Source organism: Squalius cephalus, assembly GCF_949319135.1.
Source record: "Squalius cephalus genome assembly, chromosome: 24".
Taxonomy (NCBI): Eukaryota; Metazoa; Chordata; class Actinopteri; order Cypriniformes; family Leuciscidae; genus Squalius; species Squalius cephalus.
The window spans coordinates 26,805,332-26,831,427 of NC_137145.1; the positions used below are offsets into that span (position 1 = coordinate 26,805,332).

Here is a 26,096-nt window from a genome sequence, read left to right on the forward strand (position 1 = left end):
CTTCAACAATTTCCTTTATTAATAAGAACAGTAAACGATAAGCTTAAAGTATCTTTAAATGTTACAGTTTAAAGTTCAACCATATGCATACCATAGAAAAAGATCAAAGTTGTAAAATTGTATGAAAAAATAGCCTGTTGTTAAGTAACTTTATCAAACAGTGATTCTTCAGTGTCCTCATGATTGAAATGAATCCAGATGACCATGAAAAGCTGTACAGAATTACAGTTTTCAATTGGTCACTCATTTCAGGCAGATTTCCATCAGTTTCTGCTGTCAGAGTGATTCTGTGGCCTCTGGGTCGCGAGAGGAGATGGGCTGCGTTTTCTCTGTGGAGGAATGGCTGGAAGAACTTGAATGTTGCGTAAAGGTTCTCCTGTCAGAGGAGTCGGGAAGGAGCCGAGCGACTGGCTTTGGGGAATGCCGGATCGGTGCAGTTTGGATGCAAACGGGGGTGGAAGTACAGTCAGACTCGCTCCTAGAGAGGATTTGGACTTCTTCACTCCCTGGGAGACCTGGTCAGGTGGTAAAGAAACTGTGGACGACATGAAAGTTGGGTTTGTTAAACTGAATATTTGATTGGTTCCAGTATACAGTTGTAATTCGAAATTATTCAACCCCCATTGCAAATCAGGTTTATTGGCAAAATGTACAGACATTCAGCTGTTTGCAATGAACAAATTAAACAAAAGTAATTGAAATAGCTCAACACAACAAATGTTTCGAGTGGATTCCCCAAATTCAACTGAAAATGCAACTTTTAATGACTTCTGCAGTCTCAAAATGATTCACCACCTGAATAGAATCCCTCACAACAGCACACATCTGCAAAACAGGTCTCAAGCACACCTGATGCAACTAATCAAGGGCTTCATTAGTGTCACCAGGTGTGCTTGAGCTAGAACACACAAAATATCTCAACTGGCTAGGTTTGTTGAGTGTCACGTTTGACTGCATGTTAGAAATATGAAATCAAAAGAATGGTCCAAAAAGTTAAGAGAAGATATCGTTGCCCTTCACAAACAAAGAACAGGATACAAAAAGATAGGGAAGACACTAAATGTTCCAAGAGACACCGTTGGAAGCATAGTTCGCAAGTTCAGAATTAAAGGAACAGTGGTTACACTTCCTGGACGAGGCAGAAAAAGGAAGCTATCGACCGCTGCAACCAGATTTCTGAGAAGGCAGGGTCAGAAAAACCCTTGCGTAACTGCAAAAGACCTTCAGCAAGATTGGTAGCAATAGGCACTGAGGTTTCAGCTTGCACAGTAAGGCCCATACTAAACGCATGCGGTTTCCATGGCAGAACTCCAAGATGTACACCACTACTGATCCAAAAGCACAAGAAAAGTGCTCAAAATCCTATAAATGAGCCACAGAAGTTTTGGGAGTCTGTGGAGAGATGAAACAAAACTGGAACTTTTCAGCCCTATGGATCAGCGGTGTGCAGTTCAGCATGTTGTGGCCAGGTGATGCTCTGTGGCTGCTTTACATCCTCTGGCACTGGAAACCTGCAACGTGTGGAAGGCAGGATGGATTCATTGAAGTATCATGCCGTGCATCATGCAGTATCACTGAAGCTTGGGAGTCATTGGACGTTCCAACAGGACAATGATCCCAAGCATACCTCAAATTCCACCAAGGCTTGGTTGCAGAAGAAGTCCTGGAAGAGTCTACAGTGGCATCACAGTGACCTGACTTAAACCCCATAGAAAATCTCTGGTGGGATTTGAAGAAGCCAGTTGCAGCACACAAACCCAGAATATTACAGAACTGGAGGCCATTGCTCTTGAGGAATAGGCTAAGATTCCTCAGAAACACTGAGTGTCTGGTTATACATCTCGTCGTCTGCAGAAGGTCATAACACAAAAGGGTGTTTTACTAAGTACTAAAGATGCTTGCCTTGGTTGAATCATTTTGAGACTGCAGAAGTCATTAAAAGTAGCATTTTCAGGGAATCCACTTGAAACATTTGTTGTGTCGAGCTATTTCAATTACTTTTGTTTGATTTGTTCATTGCAAACAGCTGAAAGTCTGTAAATTTTGCCATTAACACTGATTTGATTACAACTGTATGTTTTTCATGTAGGGAAGATCGGGAAGTGTTTAACACATTTTGTATAAACTTCATCAAATATGGACCATTGTAATAATTAAACATATAGACAGCAAAAAAGCAAATACCTGGTAAATATGGAATAAATATAATCAACATAGGCGAATTAGGCTCTCTCTCAATTGTTGCAAATGTAGCCCTATATACTGTTGCATTCTCTGCAATCTTTCTGGGGTTAAATGTAAGATGATATTTTTATATTTTTATTTCAAACATTTAGATGAAAAACTTGTGTGGATGTTAACCAGATGTTTTACTTTCAAACCAAATGTTACTTTTTTACTTCAAAATTGTTTGTTGTCACAAATCTTTTACATTTTTACAGAGACTTTTTGTGTGCAATTATGTGTCTATCTACTGTAGATTTCTGAACAAACCAATAAAAATGCAATAATCTAATAATTCTGTTTTTCTTTAGCATCATGAACAGGGTATTGCATGAACCATGAAAATATTATATTAGGACACAAGGATTAGACTTACATCTGTGAGTGCAGTGGTCACGGATGGGAGCAAGACTGTTTCGTGTGAGAGCAGTTTCTCTAACCCTCAGAGGGAAAAGATGATTTTGAGCTGTTTAGAGGAAAAAACACACACAAAAAAACTGCAGAAATTCTGCAAGTGTACATTTTATAGACTAATTCACTCATTTATATCTGGGTGGTTCTTCAATCAGGGACACTTGACTACTTGAAATCTTGAAAATTAAAACTTATTAAAAGATTGTTTCATACGATAAAGCATGCATTTGTAATGCACGTCAAAACTTAAAACTATAAAAATGTTAATTACATAAAAGGCCACTTAAAGAGAGTTCACTTATGCTTAACACTTTTAAAAGTGCACTCTGAAAATTACTAATGTACTAAAGTACATTTTATATAATTATAATTATTTTTCCTGCCATGTGTTGTTCAGTATTACACAGTTAATATATTGTACTAAATTGCAACTTCAATTACAAATATTTACAGTAATTACAAATATATTTAAACACATATATTTCAGATCACCATAAATCCTTATCAGTGCATTCATTCAGCAGTAAAGACAATAGAAGTAATTATAAATTAAGTAGGTGAAGTGCATATATATTACGTAATAAGTACTCTTTAAAAAGTATGTGTAAGGGGCAAGGCAAGCCCAAATTAGGGAAAGTCTGCCAAATGCTTTCAAAACGTAAATGATTTTTAAATAAATAAACTAAAAGAGTCCAAAATGTTCACCTAATTGAAGAATCATCTAATTACCAATATGGAATATCTTACCTTGGTCATTTCTTTGTATGTATGGTGAGTGATTTGAGCACAGCACATCTAAAGGGCTTGAAGATCCCTGCAGCAGCTTATCAAGCAGCCGTTCAGATGGAGTCGAGATCCAGGCTTTGTGAGTCAGTATCTGACTGGATTCAGTCTTCCATGCAAGTCCCACAGCTTTTTCATCTTTATTTTTACCATCAAACAGGTCATGCTCGCTCTTGCTCTTCTGCGACCTGTGTGCTAAATGTCCTCCCGCGTGACCTCCGCCGGTCCTGTGGGCCAAAGCCTGAGAGTCTGCCAGCAAAGACTTACCGAGAGTGATTGGAGGAAGACTCTGTGTGCGTATGGGTGGGAGACTTAGCAAGTCTTTGCTGGATGTGTCCTCAATGAGGTGGGCTTTCTCAGACTCGTTATTTCGCTTTCTGACAGTAGAGCTGTTTTCACTCTCATCTCTGGCTAACGGCTCAACAACACAATCGAACATTGTGATGATGTCGTCCACCTCAGACGTCTCTTCTTTGAGCTGGCATTCTTGACTCAAGTCTGTCTGCTGAGAAGGATGCAGGTCTTTCTTCTTCTTGCAGAAGATGTGATTTAGCATGCGAAATTTCCCTTCCTTGCGCATAGAAGCGTCACTGTTTTGGGCATGCAGTGGCCTTGCTGAGTCAGACCTGTGAAAAAATATGCCCATCTTTAGTTTAGTTTATAAATACTTATGAAACTCTTCCTGCATTTTATCTGAATGGTACTAGAACAAAGTATGGTTTGCAGTGTGTGTGTGTGTGTGTGTGTGTGTGTGTTCACTACACTACTCGTGTGTACACTAACTTGGATGGGTTTATTGTAGAGGACAAACTGCCTTCACATGTCACTTTTAGTTGTATATTTCTTATTTTATACTGCATATTTCATGAGGAATAAACAAACAAAAAAGTGTTGACTGCACTATATCATTAAACTGAGAAGGAAGCATTTCATGCAAACAAGCTTGAACTCACATTTTTGATCCATTTTTAATAAAGTGTCAGTGAAATGATGACCTACTGTATTAACTGCCACTGTCCCTCAAGAGGCAATCCAGGCATGTCAATACATCTATGACCACTTTTCTATCATATATTTAAGTATCATTAAACACTGATCAGCCACAACATTAAATCCACCACCGTAATATTGTGTCGAGGCATGGACTCTGAACGCGTCCTGTGGTTTCTGGCACCTAAACATTAGCAGCAGATCCTTCAACTCCTGCAAGCTCGGAATTATGGATTCAGAAAATCCCATAGATACTCAATCGATTGAGATCTGGGGAATTCGGAGGCCAAGGCAACACCTTGAACTCTTTGTCATGTTCCTCAAATCATTCCCGAACAATTTTTATATTTTTATCCTTATCCTGCTAAAAGAGGCCACAGTCATCAGGGAACACCATTGCCATGAAGGGGTGTGCATGGTCTACAACAATCTTTAGGTAGGTGGTACGTGTCAAAGTAACATCCAGATGATTGCCAGCAATGTTTATGTTTAGAGCATAACACTGGCTCCGCCAACCTGCCGTCTTCCCATTGTGCATATCTTCCCCAGGTAAAATGAGTACACACCTGGCCATCAACCTGATCTAAAAGAAAACGTGATCAGACCAGGTAACCTTCTTCCGTTGCTCCATGGTCCAGTTCTGGCGCTCACATGCTCATTGTATGTGCTTTCGGCAGTGGACAGGGTTCAACATGACACTCTCTGACCAGTCTGTGTGTTCTGACACCTTTCTATCATTGGCAGCATTACGTTTTTCAGCAATTTGGGCAACAGTAACTCTTCTGTGTGATCGGACCAGATGCGCTAGCCATTGCTCCACATGTGAATCAATAAGCCTTGAGCACCCATGACCAGTTGTCCTTCCTTCCACCACTTTTGTTAAGTACTACTAACCATTGCATACCGGCTACTCTGCGGTAGGAGGAATTTTATTGACGCTTCATGGGTTAAGGAAAGGGGGCTTCACTTCAGGTTTTGACTGCCCCACTTACAGCTCACGCACTAAATGCTCATCCATTGGCCAGTGTCTCACAGGTCGCTGCTCCAGTGAGTCTCACAAATGACAACCACACTGAGGAACTGGTGTTTTATGTGTCGCGCCTTTTACAAGTTCATCAAAAAACTGGTATCAGTCAACAAACACGGTGAGTCATGTCATCTTCTCCTCTTATTGTCACCTGCACCTCATGTAACATGTATAGCATAGCCTTCTCTGTCAGCACAGGTTTTACATGTGATAAATGCAGGGAGATAATGAGGCTGGCGGAGAAGATTTCAGAACTAGAGACACGCATCCAAACTTTAATCAAGTTTAATTGTAAGAGTGCAAGGGCTTTAGATACTGCTTTGGATGCGACTAGCTTAGTGAACTCTGTACACTGTTCGGTTCCAGCTGAAGTAGAGCCCATGCAGCAGGGCAATTGGGTGACGGTGAGACGCTATAGTTGCGGGACAAAACACCGCTCTTCCGTTCCGATTACAACATCAAACAGATTCTCCCCATTCAGTGAAACACCCACTGAGAATCCTGTTGATTGTGCCCTAGTTATTGGCGATTCTATTACACGCAGGCCCGTCGCGACAAGGCAAGCAAACCAAGCAATTGCTTGGGGCCCTGAGCAGGCCTGGGGCCCCAAGACAACGACTGGTTAAGAATAAAATGCAACGACAAACTGTGTGAGCACCCCTTTGATAGTCAATGCAGTAAAGTGCAATGACACTGTTATCGGAATCCCCCTCAAGGGGGCCCCTCTCAGTAGTCTGACAGCAGCCAACCAACCACGTGATCTCTGCTGCCGGCAAAATACAAAAACTCCTCGGCAGTCATCATGAAGCGGAATTATGCTTCAGGAAGCCAGAAAAGAATGAAGAGAAAGGAAGAGGAGGATAAGAAAAAACAAGATAGTGGTAAGTAGGGGTGTAACGATACACGTATTCGTATTGAACCGTTCGGTACGAGGCTTTCGGTTCGGTTTTCGGTACGCATTTTCAAATCGAACGGTTCGTTGGACCATTTTTCCTGCCGACCAAAATTTCGTCATTTCAAATGTAGGCTCATAATGTAGAGACGCCGGCGCGACCACAACATTGCCCAACATCATGGCAAACGTTATGCAAGTGGAACGAAACTGCTCGTTATTGTGTGGTTGACGGACCGTTTATCAGTTTGGACCAAAGCAGCGCGAGCCGATCTTGATCAAGCGACACTGTTACACAGCGCTAATAAGAGATCCAGTAAAGAAAGCATTTGAATTCGCCACAGAAGTAATAACATCGCTGCGAGATCTATAGTGAGAAACATTCACATAGTTTGGCAGGAATAGTAGGCTATAATGCCTTCAAGTAACATTACGTCGGTTTTATTTTGACATTATGAATACAATGCCCTCAAATGTTAATCTGAACTAAAATAAACATTTGTTTATAACTAGGCTACTACAATATTACATTTCATTTTTTCCAAGGAGCTGTTTTGTTTTATATGCTCCTAAGAAGAGTCAATTATAGCTCCAGAATTGCTCAATATCATATTTTATGATGTTAGTTTTAATTAAAAAAAGAAGAAAAATAAATAAATCAAGGAAATTTCTCTGGCATTTCTTTCTTTTTGCTGTATCGAAAACGTACCAAACCGTAACACAAGTGTATCGTATTGAACCGAACCATGAATTTTGTTACACCCCTAGTGGTAAGTGATAAATTACTCTGGATAAAATAGCTCCACTTGTCTTGTAGCCTACAAATAGTGTAATTTTGCAGCAGGTAGGCTAGAAAAAATATGTTTATGTTAGCTACCTGCCTGACGGCAAATGCTGCTTGTAACAAACAGTTAGTGCAACTTTTTTTTCGAACGGACGGAATATGGTTACATATATGTTTTTTATTGGGGGGGCCTCCATGTCCATTTTGCTTGGGGCCCCCAAATTCCTTCAAACGGCCCTGATTACACGGAACGTGAAAATAGAGACACCAGCCACCATAGTTACATGTTTGCCGGGAGCCATTGCTAATCGTAAATTCTCTAAGATTATTATTCACGTCGGCACTAATGATGTTAGACTCCGCCAGTCAGAGATCACAAAAATTAACATTAAAGAGGTGTGTGAACTCGCAAGTATGATGTCAGGCACTGTAATTTGCTCTGGCCCCCTTCCTGTTTGTCGGAGTGATGAGATAGTTAGTAGATTGTATTCACTCAATGGCTGGCTGTTGAGGTGGTGTCCGCAAAATAATATAGAATTCATAGACAATTGGAAAAGTTTTTGGGGCAAACCTGTCCTGTTGAAAAGAGATGGTATTCATCCCTCCTGGGATGGTGCTGCTCTTCTCTCTAGTAATATGGCACATAGTCTTAGAGCTCAAACATGACAATCTGGGGCTCAGGTCAGGAAGCAGACAGACTGGCTAAACCGACCGTCTGCTAGCGGCCTCACGTCACCAAGGTCAGATAAATCCCATCACATAGAGACTCTTTCACCTAGCTATCATCATATAGAGACTGTGTCTGTTCCCCGAATTAGGACATACCAAAAATTCCTAAACCCATTCAAGGGTAAAAATTTAATTGATGTTCAACAAATAAAAAACAGATATAATACGGATGAACAAATGATAAAGCTCGGGTTGCTGAATATTCGATCCCTTACTTCAAAAGCACTCATTGTTAATGATATGATTACAGATTATAACCTAGATGTGCTGTGTTTGACAGAAACCTGGCTAAAACCAGACAATTATATTACTTTAAATGAGTCCCCCCCCCCCCCCCGCAAGATTACTGTTATAAAAATGAACCTCGTCTGAAAGGCAAAGGGGGAGGTGTTGCTGTAATTTATAGTAATATCTTCAGAATTACTGAGAAGTCTTGTTTTAAATATAATTCTTTTGAAGTGTTGTTGCTAAATGTAACACTATCTAGTGTAAATGATAAATCACGTTTAACATTTGTGCTGGCTACTGTATACAGGCCACTAGGGCACCATAAAGACTTTATCAAAGAATTTGCTGATTTTCTATCAGAGTTAGTATTGGCTGCAGATAAAGTACTAATTGTTGGTGATTTTAATATACATGTAGATAACGAAAAAGATGCATTTGGGATTGGTATTTAAAGACATTCTTAACTCTATTGGAGTTAGACAACACGTGTCAGGACCTACTCATCGTCGTAATCATACTCTAGATCTAATATTATCACATGGAATAAATGTTGATGGCGTTGAAATTCTGCACCAGAGCGATGACATCTCAGATCATTATCTAGTCTCATGTATACTTCATTTAGCCAAGGCTGAAAAGTCGACTCCGTGTTACAAATGTTAGACCTATCACTTCTGCCACTAAAGATTGCTTTATTAATAATCTTCCTAATCAGTTTCATCATCTCAGCATCCCAGATAGCTTAGAAGAACTAGATATTGCGACAGAAACTTTTAACTCTCTCTTTTCCAGCACCTTAGACACAGTTGCTCCTTTGCGCTTAAATAAGATAAAAGAAAATAGTCCAACGCCGTGGTACAACGAGCACACTTGGGCCCTTAAGAGAGCAGCCAGAAAAATCGAGCGCAACTGGAAGAAAACAAAATTAGAGGTATTACACATTTCATGGAAAGAGAGCTCGATTGCATACAGAGAGGCCTTAAAAGCTGCTAGATCTGCTTATTTTTCAACCCTATTAGAAGAAAATAAACAAAACCCTAGGTATTTATTTGAAATAGTGGCTAAACTAATGAAAAATAAAGCTTCAAGCCCAGACGTTTCCAAGCAACACAGCAGTAATGACTTTATGAACTTCTTTACTAACAAGATTGATAATATCAGGGAGAAAATTATAACTATGCAACCGTCTACTACAGTATCGCATCAGGCAGTGCATTGTAGTCTCCTTGAAGAAAAATTTGATTCATTTGTTGCTATAGGAGAGGAAGAATTTACTAAACTCGTTAAATCATCTAAATCGACAACATGTACGTTAGACCCTATACCGACTAAGCTACTGAAAGAGATGCTTCCAGAGGTCATAGATCCTCTTCTTAATATCATTAATTCATCTTTGTCATTAGGATATGTACCGAAAACTTTTAAGCTGGCTATGATTAAACCGCTTGTTAAAAAAACGCAACTTGATCCTACAGAATTATTCAATTATAGGCCAAACTCAATTCTACCTTTTCTGTCAAAGATACTAGAAAAGGCAGTATCCTCACAACTATGTTCCTTTTTAGAAAGAAATTATATCTGCGAGGATTTCCAGTCAGGATTTAGACCGTACCATAGTACTGAGACTGCTCTCGTTAGAGTCACAAATGATTTGCTCTTATCATCCGATCGTGGTTGTGTTTCTCTATTAGTGTTACTCGATCTTAGTGCTGCATTTGACACTATCGACCACAACATTCTTTTAAATAGACTCGAAAATTATGTTGGCATTAGTGGAATTGCACTAGCATGGTTTAAATCATACTTATCTGACCGTTATCAGTTTGTAGCAGTAAATGAAGAGATGTCTTATCGATCACAAGTTCAGTATGGCGTACCACAAGGCTCAGTACTAGGACTGCTGCTGTTCACTCTGTACATGCTACTCTTAGGAGATATCATTAGGAAGCATGGCATTAGTTTTCACTGTTATGCCGATGATACTCAGCTCTATATTTCTTCACGCCCAGACGAAACTTACCAATTCACAAAATTAACTGAATGCATAGCTGATCTAAAAAATTGGATGACTCGTAATTTCCTACTACTTAACTCTGAAAAAACAGAGATTCTAATTATTGGACATAAAACGTCCTCACGTAATAACCTAGAATACTGTCTAACACTCGATGGCTGCTCTGTTAAGTCTTCGTCGTCGGTTAGGAACCTGGGTGTGCTCTTTGATACCAATCTTTCATTTGAAAGTCATGTGTCTAGTATCTGTAAAACCGCATTCTTCCATCTTAAAAATATATCTAAATTACACCATATGCTCTCATTGACAAATGCGGAACAATTAGTTTATGCATTCATGACATCAAGGCTAGATTATTGTAATGCTCTACTGGGTGGTTGCCCTGCACGCTTAATAAACAAACTACAGCTGGTTCAAAACGCAGCAGCTCGAGTTCTTACCAGAACCAGGAAGTATGACCATATTAGCCCAGTTCTGTCAAAACTGCATTGGCTGCCTATTAAACATCGCATAAATTTTAAAATATTGCTGATTACTTACAAAGCACTAAATGGTTTAACTCCGCAGTACTTGAGCGAGCTCTTAACGCATTATAGTCCTTCACGTCTATTGCGATCTCAAAATTCCGGCCAGTTGATAATACCTAGAATATCAAAATCGACTGCTGGCGGTAGATCCTTTTCCTATTTAGCACCAAAACTTTGGAACAATCTTCCTACCATTGTCCGGGAAGCAGACACACTCTGTCAGTTCTTTGTCTGGACCCGATGACAACGCAGTGCTGAAGTGCCAACTAGTCTCTCCCTATGGAGGATCCCTTTACCACTCTACAGATAAAGTGCTGTCAGGAAATTCGTTTCGCGTACCTACCCCAAAGTGACAAAATAAAATAAAATTCTGTATCAAATTTTATAAGGAAACGCCAGTACTTTGTTTAGGCTTGGTTTGTAGGGAATTCCAAACCTGCGTATATTCAAACGCACATAACTATAGAACCAATTCTTAATGCGCATGTGAATGCCATCAGCGTTTCTCAGGTTCGCGTTTAAAGTCTGTGTAGAGAGAATGGTGTCGTCTTAGCGGCCCCTAATTTAATAACAAATGATCGTTGCGACGGAAGCGAATCAATCAAAACTAACTTTAGCTGGAAAATAACTTTATTAAAGAACTGCTATAAAGCCAAAACAATCTCTGTTACCATAAATTATACATTTATCTCTGTAAAGATGCTTTGAAACAATCTACATTGTTAAAAGCGCTATATAAATGAGGATGACTTGACTTAATATCTGCTAACACTTTATTGTGATGCTCCTCAACAGACATCAGTAACTTTGCAAGAACATGTCAACTTATTCTAACCCTAACTATCGTCGCTTTATTAGAAATGATAACCACCAGTTTCCTTCCAGTGGTCTTAAGGCACATTTACTTTGGCCCCGGTCTTGAGGACTACCGAGTGAGTTGGGCCAGTTTTCCGAGTTTCCCGGAGGATGGTAAGGTCACCAATGCCCCTACTTCTCCCAATGCCTGCCTCCCCACTAAGGCTGTCAAATCAAAATTACAATTTTGAATATTCGTCAAATAAAAAAATGTAAACAAAAAAAATTTGCATTCGAATTTTCAGTGTGTCAAGAAGCACGAGACATGATGATGACGTAACTGAAGCAGTTTATGTTAGCTTATGTTAGCTTATATGTTAGCTTATCCAGTGCAGTGCGGCTGCGTTGTTAATTAGAAAAATGGCGGGAAAAGGCTTCCTGCGCAGCTGGCAAAGACACACTTGACCATACCTGCCACATCGGTTAGAGCTGAGCAAGTTGAGCATCTGGTGTTTTTGATGAGCACTATGTAGATGTAGTGAGTGGAAATGGATTGTTTCTGAATGGCAGTTTGCTATTTTGTGTTCATGTAGTACATTACGCTGTTAGAGTCACAGTTTTACAGCTGTCACACTGTTTTATGCACTTTCGTTACCTAATTTTCCTTGCATGCACATTAAGGAAATTACATTTCATTTAAGAAAAATAGTTTGAAAGGTTAATGCACTTTAAAAAGCGAATGTCATTTAATTTCAATAAAAGATGCAATGCTTGATTTGGCCTATATTTGCTTATTGCGCTCACTTGCGCCCTCTTGTGGGCATAGGACTAACATTAAGTATTGCCTTTAGAATTCGAGTATAATTCATATTGTGCTAATATTTAAGAAGGAAATTCAAATTTAGGGAGTTTTTGGCTGGCTCCGGGTGAGTGGCGTCACTAGTTGGAAGGGTCTGTGGTCCCATCTGTGGTGTGGACCAATCACAGGAACCTCAAATACATCAGGTCAGCCAAAAGACCAAATTTGAGGCAGGATTGATGGGCACTTTTCTTTGGGCACTTTGACTTGTGTTGTATTATCATCCGGCTGCAAAAATACCAATCCAGATTCTCTCTCCCACTTCCTGATACCATTTTGCCTTGTGTGGTGGGAGCCGTCCTCTGTCCCGCCCTGCTCTCGCTCTCCAGCTCTGCCCGGTATTCAGTGTGCTCTCCCTGGTTATGACACACTGCCATTCTCTTGATGTCTTAATGGACTATTCTCTTGGCTCTCAGTTGTTTCTCAGAATCCCATTCCTCTCCGCCAACGTCCGGCTTTGTTTCGTTCTCTATGCCTGGGGATCTGCCTTCTGTGCGCTTTTGCCTAACTTTTCAATAAACTATTGGGGGAAGTTTTGCTAAATAGTTTCGCCAAAATTCCTCAACAGCAGTGTGAAACTACAGCGGTTACTGATGCTAATGGGGGGGGGGGGGCAGTTATTGACACTATAAGGGGGCATTGCTTCCTTTAAAAAGTGTCAGTATGTACTCAACATTTTTTTTACATTTTTTTTATTGCCAACAAAATAGAACAAAATTTGAACAAAAAAACTAAATGACCAACCTGTTTTCAGTGGAGAGGAGTTTGATGCATGCAGTATGACCACAGTACATGGCGTATGTGAGTGGCGTATTCTCGTTAATATCTCGGGGGTTGGGCTCCACTCCCAGCTCCAACAACACCTGCACACAATCATCTTTACCTGCAGCGGCGGCCCAGTGGAGCGGGGTCCTGACACAAAAACAGAAATCATGCTGTATGATTATAAAGAACATGGGCGTGTTGGGCTTATGGTTAAGAATGTGACATCATTATGATAAGTACACTCAGGAACTGCAGCTGTTACCCATCACTAATGTGCTCTAGAAGTGAAGTATTATCAACTAAGTATACTGTAAGTAACTTTGAAAAAAGTGTTCAGATGTAAAAATGCACTATGCTTACTCATTTTTAGGTACATTTTAAAGGGCTACCATAATTAGATTCCTTTAGTGTGTAATGTTGCTTTTTGAGCAGGAAAAAGCTCTGCAAAGTTCAAAAGCACAAAGTCCCTCCCGCGGGAGTTATTCTGTATATCAGTGTCACTGTTTATGAACTCCCTGAAACGCCTCCATTGTAGTCTTGAGTTTTCGTCGGGGAACAAATACGTCACAATATTACTCATTATAATAATTCCCGACCAAGGCATACGCAGAATAAAGGGGCGGGGCCTGGTTCAGTTAGTTAGTAGTGTGTTCAAACTGGCGGTTATGGTAAGGGGCGGGACATTTCCCAAACACGATCAAAGCGCTTAACCAATCACAACACACTGATCCAGCCGACCAATCAGAGCACAGTGTGCTTTTCAGAAGGAGGGGCTTCATAGAGACAAGAACTAAACAGGGGCGTGTTTCCCGAAAGCATTGTTAGCCAACTATGGTCGCAAGTTCTGTCGTTATCAGCATAGTTCAACCAATCTGTGTTTCCAAAAACTATAGTTCTAATGAACATTTGCAAAACGCATCGCAAAGTTGTGTGTTTGGAGCGACAGATCTCGACCTGTGGTTAGAAGCAGAGTTTCTTGTTTGCATGACATGTGGACTTAATAAATCCTTATCTTGAGTAAAATAAGCAAGCTGACATTCAGTACAATCTGTATTTTTTATTTAGGATGCATACAAATGTCATTTACGTCTTTTAGTTTCTCAAAAGATTAAAATAGCCGTTTTTGAAGAGTGTGCATGTGCGAACGTGCTCTAGAGTCTAGAGCGTAAGAACGAGCCTATGATTGAATCTGGAAATAAATCAAAACTAAGAAAAATGAGAAACAGTCCTCAGGTGCCATGTCTGAAATTTACAGCAAAACATCTAGCATTAATTCGATCTCAAACGATTTATTAAAAGTAGTTATAACTCCACCACCTGTGTGACATCATTAACCAACCTGGTTGAACGACCAATTTGCGACAATATGGTTTCGGGAAACAGTTGCGACTATCTAGTTGATTTCTTCAACGATGCTTCGTACTATGGTAGTGAAGCAGCGAGTTACGTTGTTGTTCGGGAAACGCACCCAGAGCGTTACTGACAGACTGGGAAGAGACGAGCTGCAACAAAGTCAAATATGTATAAGCATTCAAGCATAGACCCCAGAAACAAAATCAAGACTTTGAAAATGCAGCAGTGCGATTTCTGAAAGGATGTAAAAAAATCCCCTTCTGGAAGACCTACATTGGCTGCTAGTTAATTATAGAATCAAGTTTAAAATCCTATCGCTTGTCTATAAACCTTTACATAATCAAACGCCGAGCTATCTGTCTAATTTACCCATCATGAAGCCTAAGATCTGAAGATCAAAACTTACTCCAAATTACAAGAACTTGCTTAAAGTGAGATTTTTCTGTGGCCGGTCCCAAAACACATCTCTTTTCGTTGGCTTTTAATACATTGTAATGTCTTGTTTTATCTGTTCTCTTATGGTCTTTTTATTTTGTGTTGTACAGCACTCTGGTCAGCCTTGCTGCTGTTATTAAATGTGCTTTAGAAATAAACTGAAATGAAATTTAAACTGAAAAAGGGCATAATATGTCCCCTTTAAGAATTTTGACATTTTAATCAAATTTCTGCCACAATGCTTCTATGGTGATACTAGAGTTTCATTCTGCCCCATCACAGATAAAAGTGACATGATGTCCTCCAAACCAATGGCAAAATTTCTCTGTTAAACACTCCTTCTAGCAAAACCAAGTTTTGTCTTAGCTGTTCCTACGGTGAGCAAGATAGCACTTGAACGCAGACTCACTCACACACCGCCACTCACATATCACACAACACGTTTACTGTACCGTTCATCCACGTCTAAAGCTTGCAAGTTGGTCTCAGGAATTCGAGACAGTTCATAGATGATGTCGCTGAATCCTGCAGCGGCGGCGATGTGAACGCAGGTCTTCCCATTCTCGTCATCATAATTGATCACAGAGGAGCCCAGATTATGGTCAAGAATGAGGGAACACATTAACTGGCTGCCACTCTGCCACATAGTTATAAAACAATGAGACATGTAAATTAATAATCAACTTGCACGTATAAAATGTACATATAAAACATTGTTTACAATGAATTTTTAAGAGATAAATAGCATTAAATTGCATGATGAAACTTTACATTTTTCTACCTTACAAGGAAATGAAATTTCTGCTATTACAATTGAAGAGTTCAGATGCAAAAGCCTCTAAGTGCCATCTGAAATTTTCTTCAAGAATGATCATTTTTATCAAGCTTGTATATTTAAGTTCAATAATTTCACTTAAATGGCAATGCAAATTACCTATTAATTGTCATTTAAGTGAAATTACTTCACTTAAATATACAATCTTTATAAAAATGATCATTCTAGAAGAAAATTTCAGATGGCACTTAGAGGCTTTTGCATCTGAACTCTACAATTATAAATATATTATGTAAATATAGATCTCAGTACATTATTTATAACAGAGTATGAATTAGTTTGCTATAATATACCATTACAATGTTATGTTTATGATTTGTACCTGCACAGCCCAGTGGAGCGCTGTTTTAAAGTCTTTGTCCACAAGTGTCGGGTCGGCTCCTTTCTGCAGCAGGGCCTGCACATGCTCCGGTCGGTTGTGGAAAGAAGCCCAGTGAAGAGCTGTCATTCCCTGCCCAACAACAATCAGAGCGTTACACAGGTTACACAAGTGCTCATGGCTGTTCATTTATAGTAGCAAATGGAGCATGAGTTGTTCAAAATTAATCGGATCAGATTGGATCAAATCTTGAAAATTCTGAAAATAAGATTAGATCATAAAATCCAATCTTGGTTTTGATCTGGATCCAATCATCAGTTTGTTTTGTTCAAAATTTTTTAGTAAGATCGGGATACCTTTGATCCAAAAAACAACAACATCAGGATTATACTGATCCCATCAGAAGGGTGGATTTCAGGAACAAAAATGTAATAAAACTTTAAAACTGGTCAAAAAATACAACATTTGAATCATGTAATATATATATAAATAAATACACACACACACACACACACACACACACACACACATTGTTTTATTTTGCTCTTGATTATTTTAACTGTTGAAGTAATAAATTAGAAGTAGACATTAGGGTACATAATAAGCCTCAGTAGCCTAACTGTAAAGTAGAAAAAGAGATTTTGGCACCATAAAACAATCCCCAAACAGCTATAAATATCAAACAAAAATTTATATTTAATTTAAAGTGTTTTTTTTTTTTTTTCATCACTTTTCTGAAAAGCATTGAAATATGTAAGTGTGTATGTGATCAAGGTGATCCAATCCAATTTTGCTTTGAAAAAGTAAAATGGATTATTTGATCCTGGATAGCAATGATGTCCTAGTACAAACCGCAAAAATACAACAACCCTACTGTTATCTAAAGGCCAGAATGACAGTACAGCATGATACAATGATGACCATGCTTTTTACAAATAGATGTAAGTGTATGAAAAGCATTTTTATTGCTGCAAGGGTGACTCTCATCAAATCCCAGCAATATGCATCCAGGTCATCAGTATTTGTCACCCTACAACCAAAACAAAGGAAGAAAAAGAAGCCTATTATAGACGTTAAGATTTTTTGCCTTTATGAAAATAGGTGGGTTTGCCTTAAATACACCTATTCCATAACCGCCAGTTTCAACAAACTACTAACTTACCGATCGTTGTATGACATCAAAGTACCACGAGAGGGATTGGACAGCACACAGAGCCGTCTGTTCTCTAAATGCTCTAGCGGTACTTTAATATCATACACCAATCGGTCTGAACAACGCCGCTTCAGCCAATATGCTGTCTTTAAAAAGAGACCAAGCTCAAAGCCTAAAGTGTACTTCGCCGGTTTGACAGTTGAAGTTGGAAACTTAATCTGCAGGTCCATGCTCAAAAGGATGCTCATGGTTATAAATGGAGTATAACTACTTCATAAATATCATTTAGTACCATAAAATCCTCTAAAAATACCAAATATTACATTAAAATATAGTGCATTCATTTCTTTGAAATGAAAAAAAGAATTCAGCCATTTTTGACTGCCACGATAGGGACACCAGAGGGTTAAGTGTTCTTAATTATGTTTTAAAAAAGTGTTATTAAAGTATATCACCTGCAATTAGTTTTTTAAAATAATATAAATTTGTAAGATTTGAAGTACACTAGTCGTAGTGCTGTGACTCACCTCATTGTCTTGATGATTGATTTCACACAGTGTTGACTGCTGTAGCAGCACAGCCATGAGCCTTCAACAAACAAACAAACACAGCAAGTTTATAACTCCATAAATACACCATTTTAATTCCATCATAGAATGCGAACCAGATAATCAATGAAAAAAAAAAACGTAGGCCCTGATTTTCTAAGTCAGGAAATGATTTGGATGGTGGTTGGGAGGGGTTGAAAATTAAAAGTGATTGGTGACATCAGCTGAAATCGAGCATTCATTTCAGAGGCAGAGCACATTATTCTCACGATGCATGTAGTTTAAAATCCCAAAAACGATGTGTGACGCAGAAAGAACGATAAAGATACTTTTAATTGAACACCAAGACCAATAAACAATGCACATTAAAGATTGACAGTGCAGAACAATGACAGCTGATAAGCTGATTAAATACACAATGAATGATAATCAATGGAACCAGGAACAGGTGTGAACTAATCAGAAACCATGACAACCAACAATCAACAAGAACTGGAAGTGAAAACTATAAACAGAACATGACAATGAACCTAAACACAACATGATCGTGACAATAATTATTATTTTGAAGAAAATTTAAATTTTCCTCCTTTTTTTCAGAATAATGTGCACTGATGAATCAAGGAATGGTCATTAAGAAAATACATTTTTGGTTTCATGTTGACTTTAACAACATATCGTAACTCATTATTTCCAGCACGTTATCTACTGATGGATGTTTATAGCAAGAATATAATAAAAAAGAGGTTTTAGTTATAAAAATCCACATTTTTTGTTGGCTGAGATTTGATTTCCTCCTGTTTTCTAATTACCATCTCTTCATCTTGTCAAATGCACAGCAAGTAATTTTACTGTACTTCTCGCTACCTCTTGTTTCATTAACCTATTTGCAATAACAGCTTCTGTTTATTTTCCTTGTTACCTGAAGTCAGTTTCAGCAGTAGCAGCATGAATCGGCAAGCGTCCGTTCTTATCGGGAATGTTCTGCTTGGCCCCGTTCCGAAGCAAACACACACAGCCTTCCAGCCAACCCTGCAGAAGTTAAAAACAACAGATTACAGTACAAGTCATACACAACAATAAGCAACCATTTCATTCAGCCAAAGAAATGAAGGTCACTGCAACTTTGTACATGACAGCTCATAAACATGCTGAAGAATCACAATTCACTGACAATAGCGCACACAAACAAGGCAGAAATGTGCATTTTTAAAGATGCTTTCTTCCATGTTCATCTTTCTTTAGTCTGTGTAATGTTGCTGTTTGAGCAGGAAAATGCTCTGTTAAATTCTAAAACACAATATTCTCTATATCAGTGTCACTGTTACTGAACTCTAACACTCCATTGTAGTCTTGAGTTTTCTTCCGGGAACGAACACGTCACAATATTCCGCATTTAAATAATTCATACGCAGAATAAAGGGGCGGGGCCTGGTTGAGTTAGTTAGTAGTGTGTTAAACCGGCGGTTATGGTAAGGGGCGGGACATTACCAAACACACTCAAAGCGCTTGACCAATCACAACACACTGATCCAGCCGACCAATCAGAGCACAGTGTGCTTTTCAGAAGGAGGGGCTTCATAGAGACAGGAACTAAACAGGGGCGCATTTCCCGCACAATGACGTTATTCGCTGCTTAATTACCATAGTACGAAGCATCATGAAGAATTCACTAGATAGTCGCGACTGTTTCCCGAAACTGTATTGTCGCAAATTTGTCGTTCAAGTAAAAACGTCTTTTATTAAGTCCCGCTGTGGTGAAAATCAAGGTTTTAATGTCATTATTATGTCTATGTGATGTTTTTAATATGCTTTAAGACAAACCATGTGTAAATTCATAAGTCGACACCATTGCTGATTATTTTCTCCTTAAAACTGCAGTGAACTAGACTGGGTAAACCCAGCCTGATCTAGCGGCGATTTGATTTCGCCCTGCAGCTCAGGCTGGACACCTGTATATTCATCTCTACTGCTTCCTTTACAAATTTGCGGGAGCCAATCACAAACTGGCTTATCCACCTGGTGCGTTATTGGCGGGTTTAATCAAATCCAATTCCAGAGCCGTTACGGCTCTGTCCAAGTCCTTTTAACCTCTCGACGATGCTCAATGGCTTCTTTTTAGCAAACAACTCGCTCGAGTGGGTGTAAATACCACTAACTTTCATGTTTTTTTTTGCACAACCTGCTAAAATCGCTGGATTCCATCACTGCTTCTGCAAACCGCAGATCAACACGTTTGGTTACACATTTCCTGCCTGGAGTTTTCGCGTCGCTCTGCAAAGTACGTCACCCTGACGGTCTGATTGGTTGAAGGACTATCCAGTTGCGTACAGAGTCATCTGAACTCTGCCCGTCGATCACGCCTCTTGTGCAGTAGAAAATACAGAGCAGAATCCCAGACCAATGTTCAGTCTTAACAGATTGAGCTTGGTCTGGTGATAGCCAGACTAGCATTGAACCAAAGACAGTCTCAAAAACACGCTTTGAAATCGCTGGTGTTTCTGACGTCACAAACTACCTTGTAACCAATCAGATCAACGTGTGATCGTCAGCGAGTGGATCTCTGAGCTGAGTGAGTGAGTGGAGACGGGGCTCATTTGCATATAGAACCGCGCATACTAAATAAGGCAAGGGTGTCGAGTTACATTCAAGCTGTATGAAGACATTTCTTTTAAAGAAAAAACTTTTAAATATGTAATTTTGGTGATCAAAGATGAGTTTTAAAAGATAAAATTATTGACTACAGGGGGACTTTAATGAATCTATTCGAGATTGAATTAATACTATATTTTTTGCTATAAATTACAGATATGGCATCTGAAGACTATTATTTTGCTTTATTTCCAGATTCAGTCAAAGGCTCGTTCTAATGTACTAGAGCACGTTTGCACATGCGCACTCTTCAAAAACACAGCTTTAAATCTCTTGACAAACTAAAAGACATAAATGACATTTGTATGTATTCGAAAAAAAAGACACAGGTTGTACTGAATGTCAGCTTGCTTACTTGGCTCAAGATAAGGATTTATTGAGTCCACATGTCATGCAAACAAGAAACTCTGCTTCTAACCACAGGTCGAGATCTGCCGTTCCAAACACACAACTGTGCGATGCTGTTTGCGAATGTTCGTTAGAACCATAGTTTCGGGAAACGCAGACTCGTTGAACTATGCAGAGAACGACGGAACATATTTGGCTAACGCCGCTTTCGGGAAACACATCCCAGAGCGTTACTGACAGACTGGGAAGAGAGGAGCTGCAACAATGCCAGACATGGGGAAAAGAAGGTGTTTTTTGAACATTCAAGCATGAAAACATATTCTAGTACAAAATCAAAACTTTGTAAAAGGGCATAATATGGCCTCGTTAAAGGAAGTGGATCCTGAGAGTGTTTCCATACAAGGTATGTGGCTAGAGAGAGGGAGGTCCGTCCACAGGCGTCTTGTGTATTGATAGAAGCTCCCATCTTCAGCAGCAGTTTGACCGTATCCAGCTGTCTCCCAGACACAGCATGCATCAGCGGCGTGGAGCCTGTCGTCAGAAACACACACCTTAACAGCAGTTCTCATCAAAACTTCAATGTAGGTTAGCCCTACTGTAATCTGTTTATGATGGTGGATTATTTCTGTCTCAGAAATATTTGTGACTGATTGTTTGACAATGATCAGAGGTTTTCAGATTCTGAGTGATGAATGCTCTCATGAAATATTTTTTCCTAATTAGGTTTGTGGGTGGGTGTCTGCCAGCTGGTGGCTGCTCGGCACAGCAAAACACCCCACCCTCAATCACGTATCTCTAAGTATTGCACAAATGTAAAAGCACAGCTCTCCTCAACATTCTGCTTTATTTGACGTATCTCATGTGAGCAGCATTAACAAATTATGCATCAAAGTTCAATACTTAGGCTGAGGGGTTTGTTCAAATTGGTAACCCTAACTATGAGCAACATGATAGTTGCCTTGTCAAACACCATTAATAACACAATCACAATGGCCAACTTGCATCTGAAATACCACAGCCTTTAGTTTCAGGACAGTGTTGTATCAACCCTTGTGAAAAAATTAAAAGAGAACTTATTACTGTAATAATAAACTTTTAAATATATACAGTACTCAACTGCATGTTTTTGGACACAACTGAAAATGTATTATAGTTTACATTTATATTAAACTAGCTTTAGAGTGCTTTTTTGACCTGCTTAAGAATGCATATTCATGTAATTTCATAATTACTTCTCTGTCATTTCTTTTGAAAATATTTTTGTAATTTTATATTTGCAATGATGAAGTTGCAATTTAGTAGATTTAAAATATATTAACTTAAAATGTAATATTGAATAACATAGTTAAATTCTAATCAAATACTTTTAATCAAATACATATTTTAGTATGATAGCTAAAGTTTAGTTAGTAAACTAAACTTTAGCTATCATACTAAAATATGTATTTGTAATTCCAACGTTTTGAATGGAATTATGGAAATAAATCAACTTTTCCATGATTTTCTAATTTTTTGGAAAGGGTCTGTATGTTCAAACACCATGTAAAACGTTAAACTTCCATAGATTATAGATTCAGGGCCCACAACTTCAACGATTTCAAGTATTTAGTTGTTTATTTGTACATAATTTGGGCTTCCAGCTCATAAAACCCACGAAAACAGGATTTCAAAAAATTAGAATATTACATGAAATCACACAGTAATTACACAGTGATACCATGGTCATTGAAGCAGGTTTTGGTTATTTTGGCAGTGTGGGCAGGTGCAAATCCTGCTGGAAAATGAAGGAAGCATGAAGTGCTCTGAAAATGTCCTGGTAGACGGCTGCGTTGACTCTGGATTTAATAAAGCACAGTGGACCAAAGTCCTCTTTTCTGATGAGAGCAAATTTTGCATCTCATTTGGAAACCAAGGTCCCAGAGTCTGGAGGAAGAATGGAGAGGCACACAATCCAAGATGCTTGAAGTCCAGTGTGAAGTTTCCACAGTCTGTGTTGGTTTGGGGAGCCATGTCATCGGCTGGTGTTGGTCCACTGTGCTGTCCACTCAACGCAGCCGTCTACCAGGACATTTCCAGAGCACTTCATGCTTCCTTCAGCAGACAAGCTTTACGGAGATGCTTCCTTCATTTTCCAGCAGGATTTGCACATGCCCACACTGCCAAAAGAACCAAAACCTGGTTCAATGACCATGGTATCACTGTGTAATTACTGTGTGATTTCATGTAATATTCTAATATTTTGAAATTCTGTTTTCGTGGGTTTTATGAGCTGGAAGCCCAAATTATGTACAAATAAACAACTAAATACTTGAAATCGTTTAATTTGTGGGCCCTGAATCTATAATCTATGGAAATTTAACGTTTTGAATGGAATTATGGAAATAAATCAACTTTTCCATGAAATTCAAATTTTTTGGAAAGGGTCTGTATGTTGTGTGTCAAAAAAAAAAGTGTGTACACAACCCCCTTATAATGGTAAAAATCCATCTTTTTAATCCCTATAAATCGTGCAGTGGCTCAGAATAAGCCGTTTGCAGATTTTGGCTTTTGTGACGTCACATTGTCCAGGCTCCGCCCAATTAGCATAAACCCCGCCCTCAGTGAGCTGTACACAGTCCGCCATGTTTATCTCCTCACCAGAGTGTTTAATAGCAGCACTCACATAAGAAATATAGTCTTATTAAAGCTACTAAAGTTATTCAGTCAAGAGCAGTGAGTGATTTTCTGTTTTTCTTTTGTTTGATTCATATTTACAGTAGGTACTGTATATATTACGCTGCTTTCACTTTAATACACAGATCTAATATACACATGCGATTTCTTTACTTGCTGTTTACGTTCACAGACATAACTTTGCATTTAAAGATACATGCACGAAAACAGCATGTTTTTCCTTCCACTCAAAAAATGGGCATTTATAACATGGTGTAATAAATGATCTGTAGGGTATTAGGAGCTGAAACTTCACAGACACATTCTGCGGACACCTGAGACGTATATTACATCTTGTCAAAAGGGGCATAATAGGTCATCTTTAGGTACACTTAAGTGGCCTTTTATGTCATCAATATACATGTGTAAAATATACTTCTGAGATATAAAATATACTTTAGTAAATACAATATACTTTTAAGATTTAAAGTACCCTACAAGGGCACATTCAATACAATTAAGTGTGGATCTTTTCACAAGGGTAGAAGAGTTATCTTGAGTATATGGCAGAAGTGCAGTGTGTGGTGTGAGAGAACACCTTCCCCATCGCAGCACTCGAGGATGGAGGGGTCTTCTCGGATGGTGGCGGTCAGCGTGTTGACGTCTCCGTTCGCTGCCGCCTGGTACACCACATTCAGATCCACCTCCTCCGCAGCTTCTGAGAGGGAAACGGATCAAACGGATCACTCAACAACATCTGTTGGGTGTAAATAAAATGCGGTGTACTGACACATTTGAGCTTGAACATTTCAGGACTGAGTTACAGAAGAACAAGGGGAAGTTGGCACAGCTTCACATTAATCAACGTACGCTACAACTATATTTCCACTCCTAATAAATCAACAGGTCGAGAGAAGCAGGTGTTTGACGCCATGGGCTTTCCTATTGAAAAGAATTTAGATCTCTCAGATGTTTCTTCTAAAAACCAATGAGATTAAATAGACTGGAGATTTTTCCTGCAATCAAAAGTAGAGAAATCTCAATATGAATTCAAACGTTTCTCTCCAAATTCTTCCAAAATAATATTGTATAGGTCAGTACTCTTACTGTTGTCAACAACTGGAAAATTAATTAACTCCTAAGGAGATATGGAGACAACGTTGATGAATATACTGAGAAATCATTACGGCTTTAACAACCACAGAGAAATCCAATCATGTTCCTTTGAGCTTATATATATTGTCTGGGGAGCTTGTTGGGTATATTGCAAAGGAGGATCCGCTGACAGAGACCTCATCAGACTACAACAGAAACCCCTGGGGTTTCTCATGAAGCTTTTGGATGTTGACCCTCACCCTCATGTTTTACTCAACATAATCATAGTCGCCAGTATTCTTCATTCTGGTGGGTTATACCTACACACAAACAGATGGCAAGATAAACAAATGATGGGCTATGGCAAACCCCACTGATAAGCATTACCATGGCAACACCTTCTTGTTATCAGTTCGTGCGTGTGCGTGTGCGTGTGTGTGTGTGTGTGTGTGTGTGTGTGTGTGTGTGCGTGTGTGTGCGTGTGTGTGCAGTGCTTTACCTTTGTGCTGCTCAAATACGGATGAGGTGTTGAACTCCATAATCAAAAGCAGCTTTCAGAGAAATCCCTCCAGTGCCCACGACATGATGATGTCCCTCGGCTCCTGATTCCAGCACTGTCCGCTTACACACACACACACCGCGACTCGACCCGCTCGCGTGGAGAACCCCGACGCGACAGCACGGACGCGCAGAAGACGCTGCGGGGACGCGAGAGGCGAGAGCGCGTCTTCAGGTGTCGCAGATGCGCGTGCAGCGGCTCCGTTTGATTTTGCGGGATGTGATGATGGGGGAACACACTGAGCATGTGCAGAAGCCTGCTGGCATCACTAGTGTACTGCCTGTGTGTGTGTGTGTGTGTGTGTGTGTGTGTGTGTGTGATCACTTCACAACACGCTGTAGAGACAGGACTGTTGCTGTGTGCTCTTCACTCTAGCAGTTTTTTAAAGGGTAGTTTATCCAAAAATGAAAACTCTGTCATTAATTACTCACCCTCATGTTGTTCCGTAGACTTTCATTCATCCTCGGAACACAAATGAAGATCTTTTTGATGAAAAGCGCTTTCTGTCCCTCCACTGACAGCTATGCAACTACCACTTTCAAGCCCCAGAAAGGTAGTAAACACAGTAATCAATGTGACTCCATGTTTACAAAATATTATCCTCCAACGCGCGCTCACGCTGTTTTCGCGTCATCACAGCACGCATGCGTCGGGCTCTTGTGAATGGGCATTGGAGATTGATATTTTGTAAATAAAGTGGTAAATTATGTTTGTTTGTTTTTTGCACAAATTAAGCACTTTCGACGCTCCATAAACACCTGTAGTCACATGGATTACTTGAATGAAGTCTTTACCTTTCTGGGGCTTGAAAGTGGTTGTAGACTGTCAATGGAGGGACAGAAATCTCTCAGATTTCATTAAAAGATCTTCACTTGTGTTCCGAAGATGAACGAAGGTCTTACGGGTTTGGAACGACATGAGGGTGAGTAATTAATGACGGAATTGTCATTGGGTGAACTAACCCTTTAACCAGTGATTCCTTTAACCAGCACAACCCAGCGAACTCAAGCTAGTTCCAGGGGACTAAAGTATTAATTAGCAACTTTTTATTATATGCTCATCATCATTTTTTACATTCTTCTGTTCTATTCTGTTGTTCTATGTTCTATTCTATATT

The 26,096-nt window shown here is 39.4% G+C and overlaps 1 protein-coding gene across 1 annotated transcript; it reads right to left on the reverse strand.

Annotated features, from left to right (window-relative positions):
• On the reverse strand, positions 1 to 25,198 carry ankrd55 (ankyrin repeat domain 55). The gene is made up of 11 exons (XM_079861731.1): positions 24,920 to 25,198; positions 23,924 to 24,043; positions 21,074 to 21,204; positions 18,596 to 18,705; positions 17,653 to 17,713; positions 15,976 to 16,104; positions 15,271 to 15,455; positions 13,010 to 13,177; positions 3,385 to 4,046; positions 2,600 to 2,689; positions 1 to 535 (listed from the first exon to the last, which is right to left on the reverse strand). The coding sequence occupies exons 1-11, from the start codon at positions 24,957 to 24,959 to the stop codon at positions 264 to 266; spliced, it is 1,968 nt and encodes a 655-aa protein (XP_079717857.1). The 5' UTR covers positions 24,960 to 25,198; the 3' UTR covers positions 1 to 263.
• Positions 25,199 to 26,096: the final 898 nt, after the last annotated feature.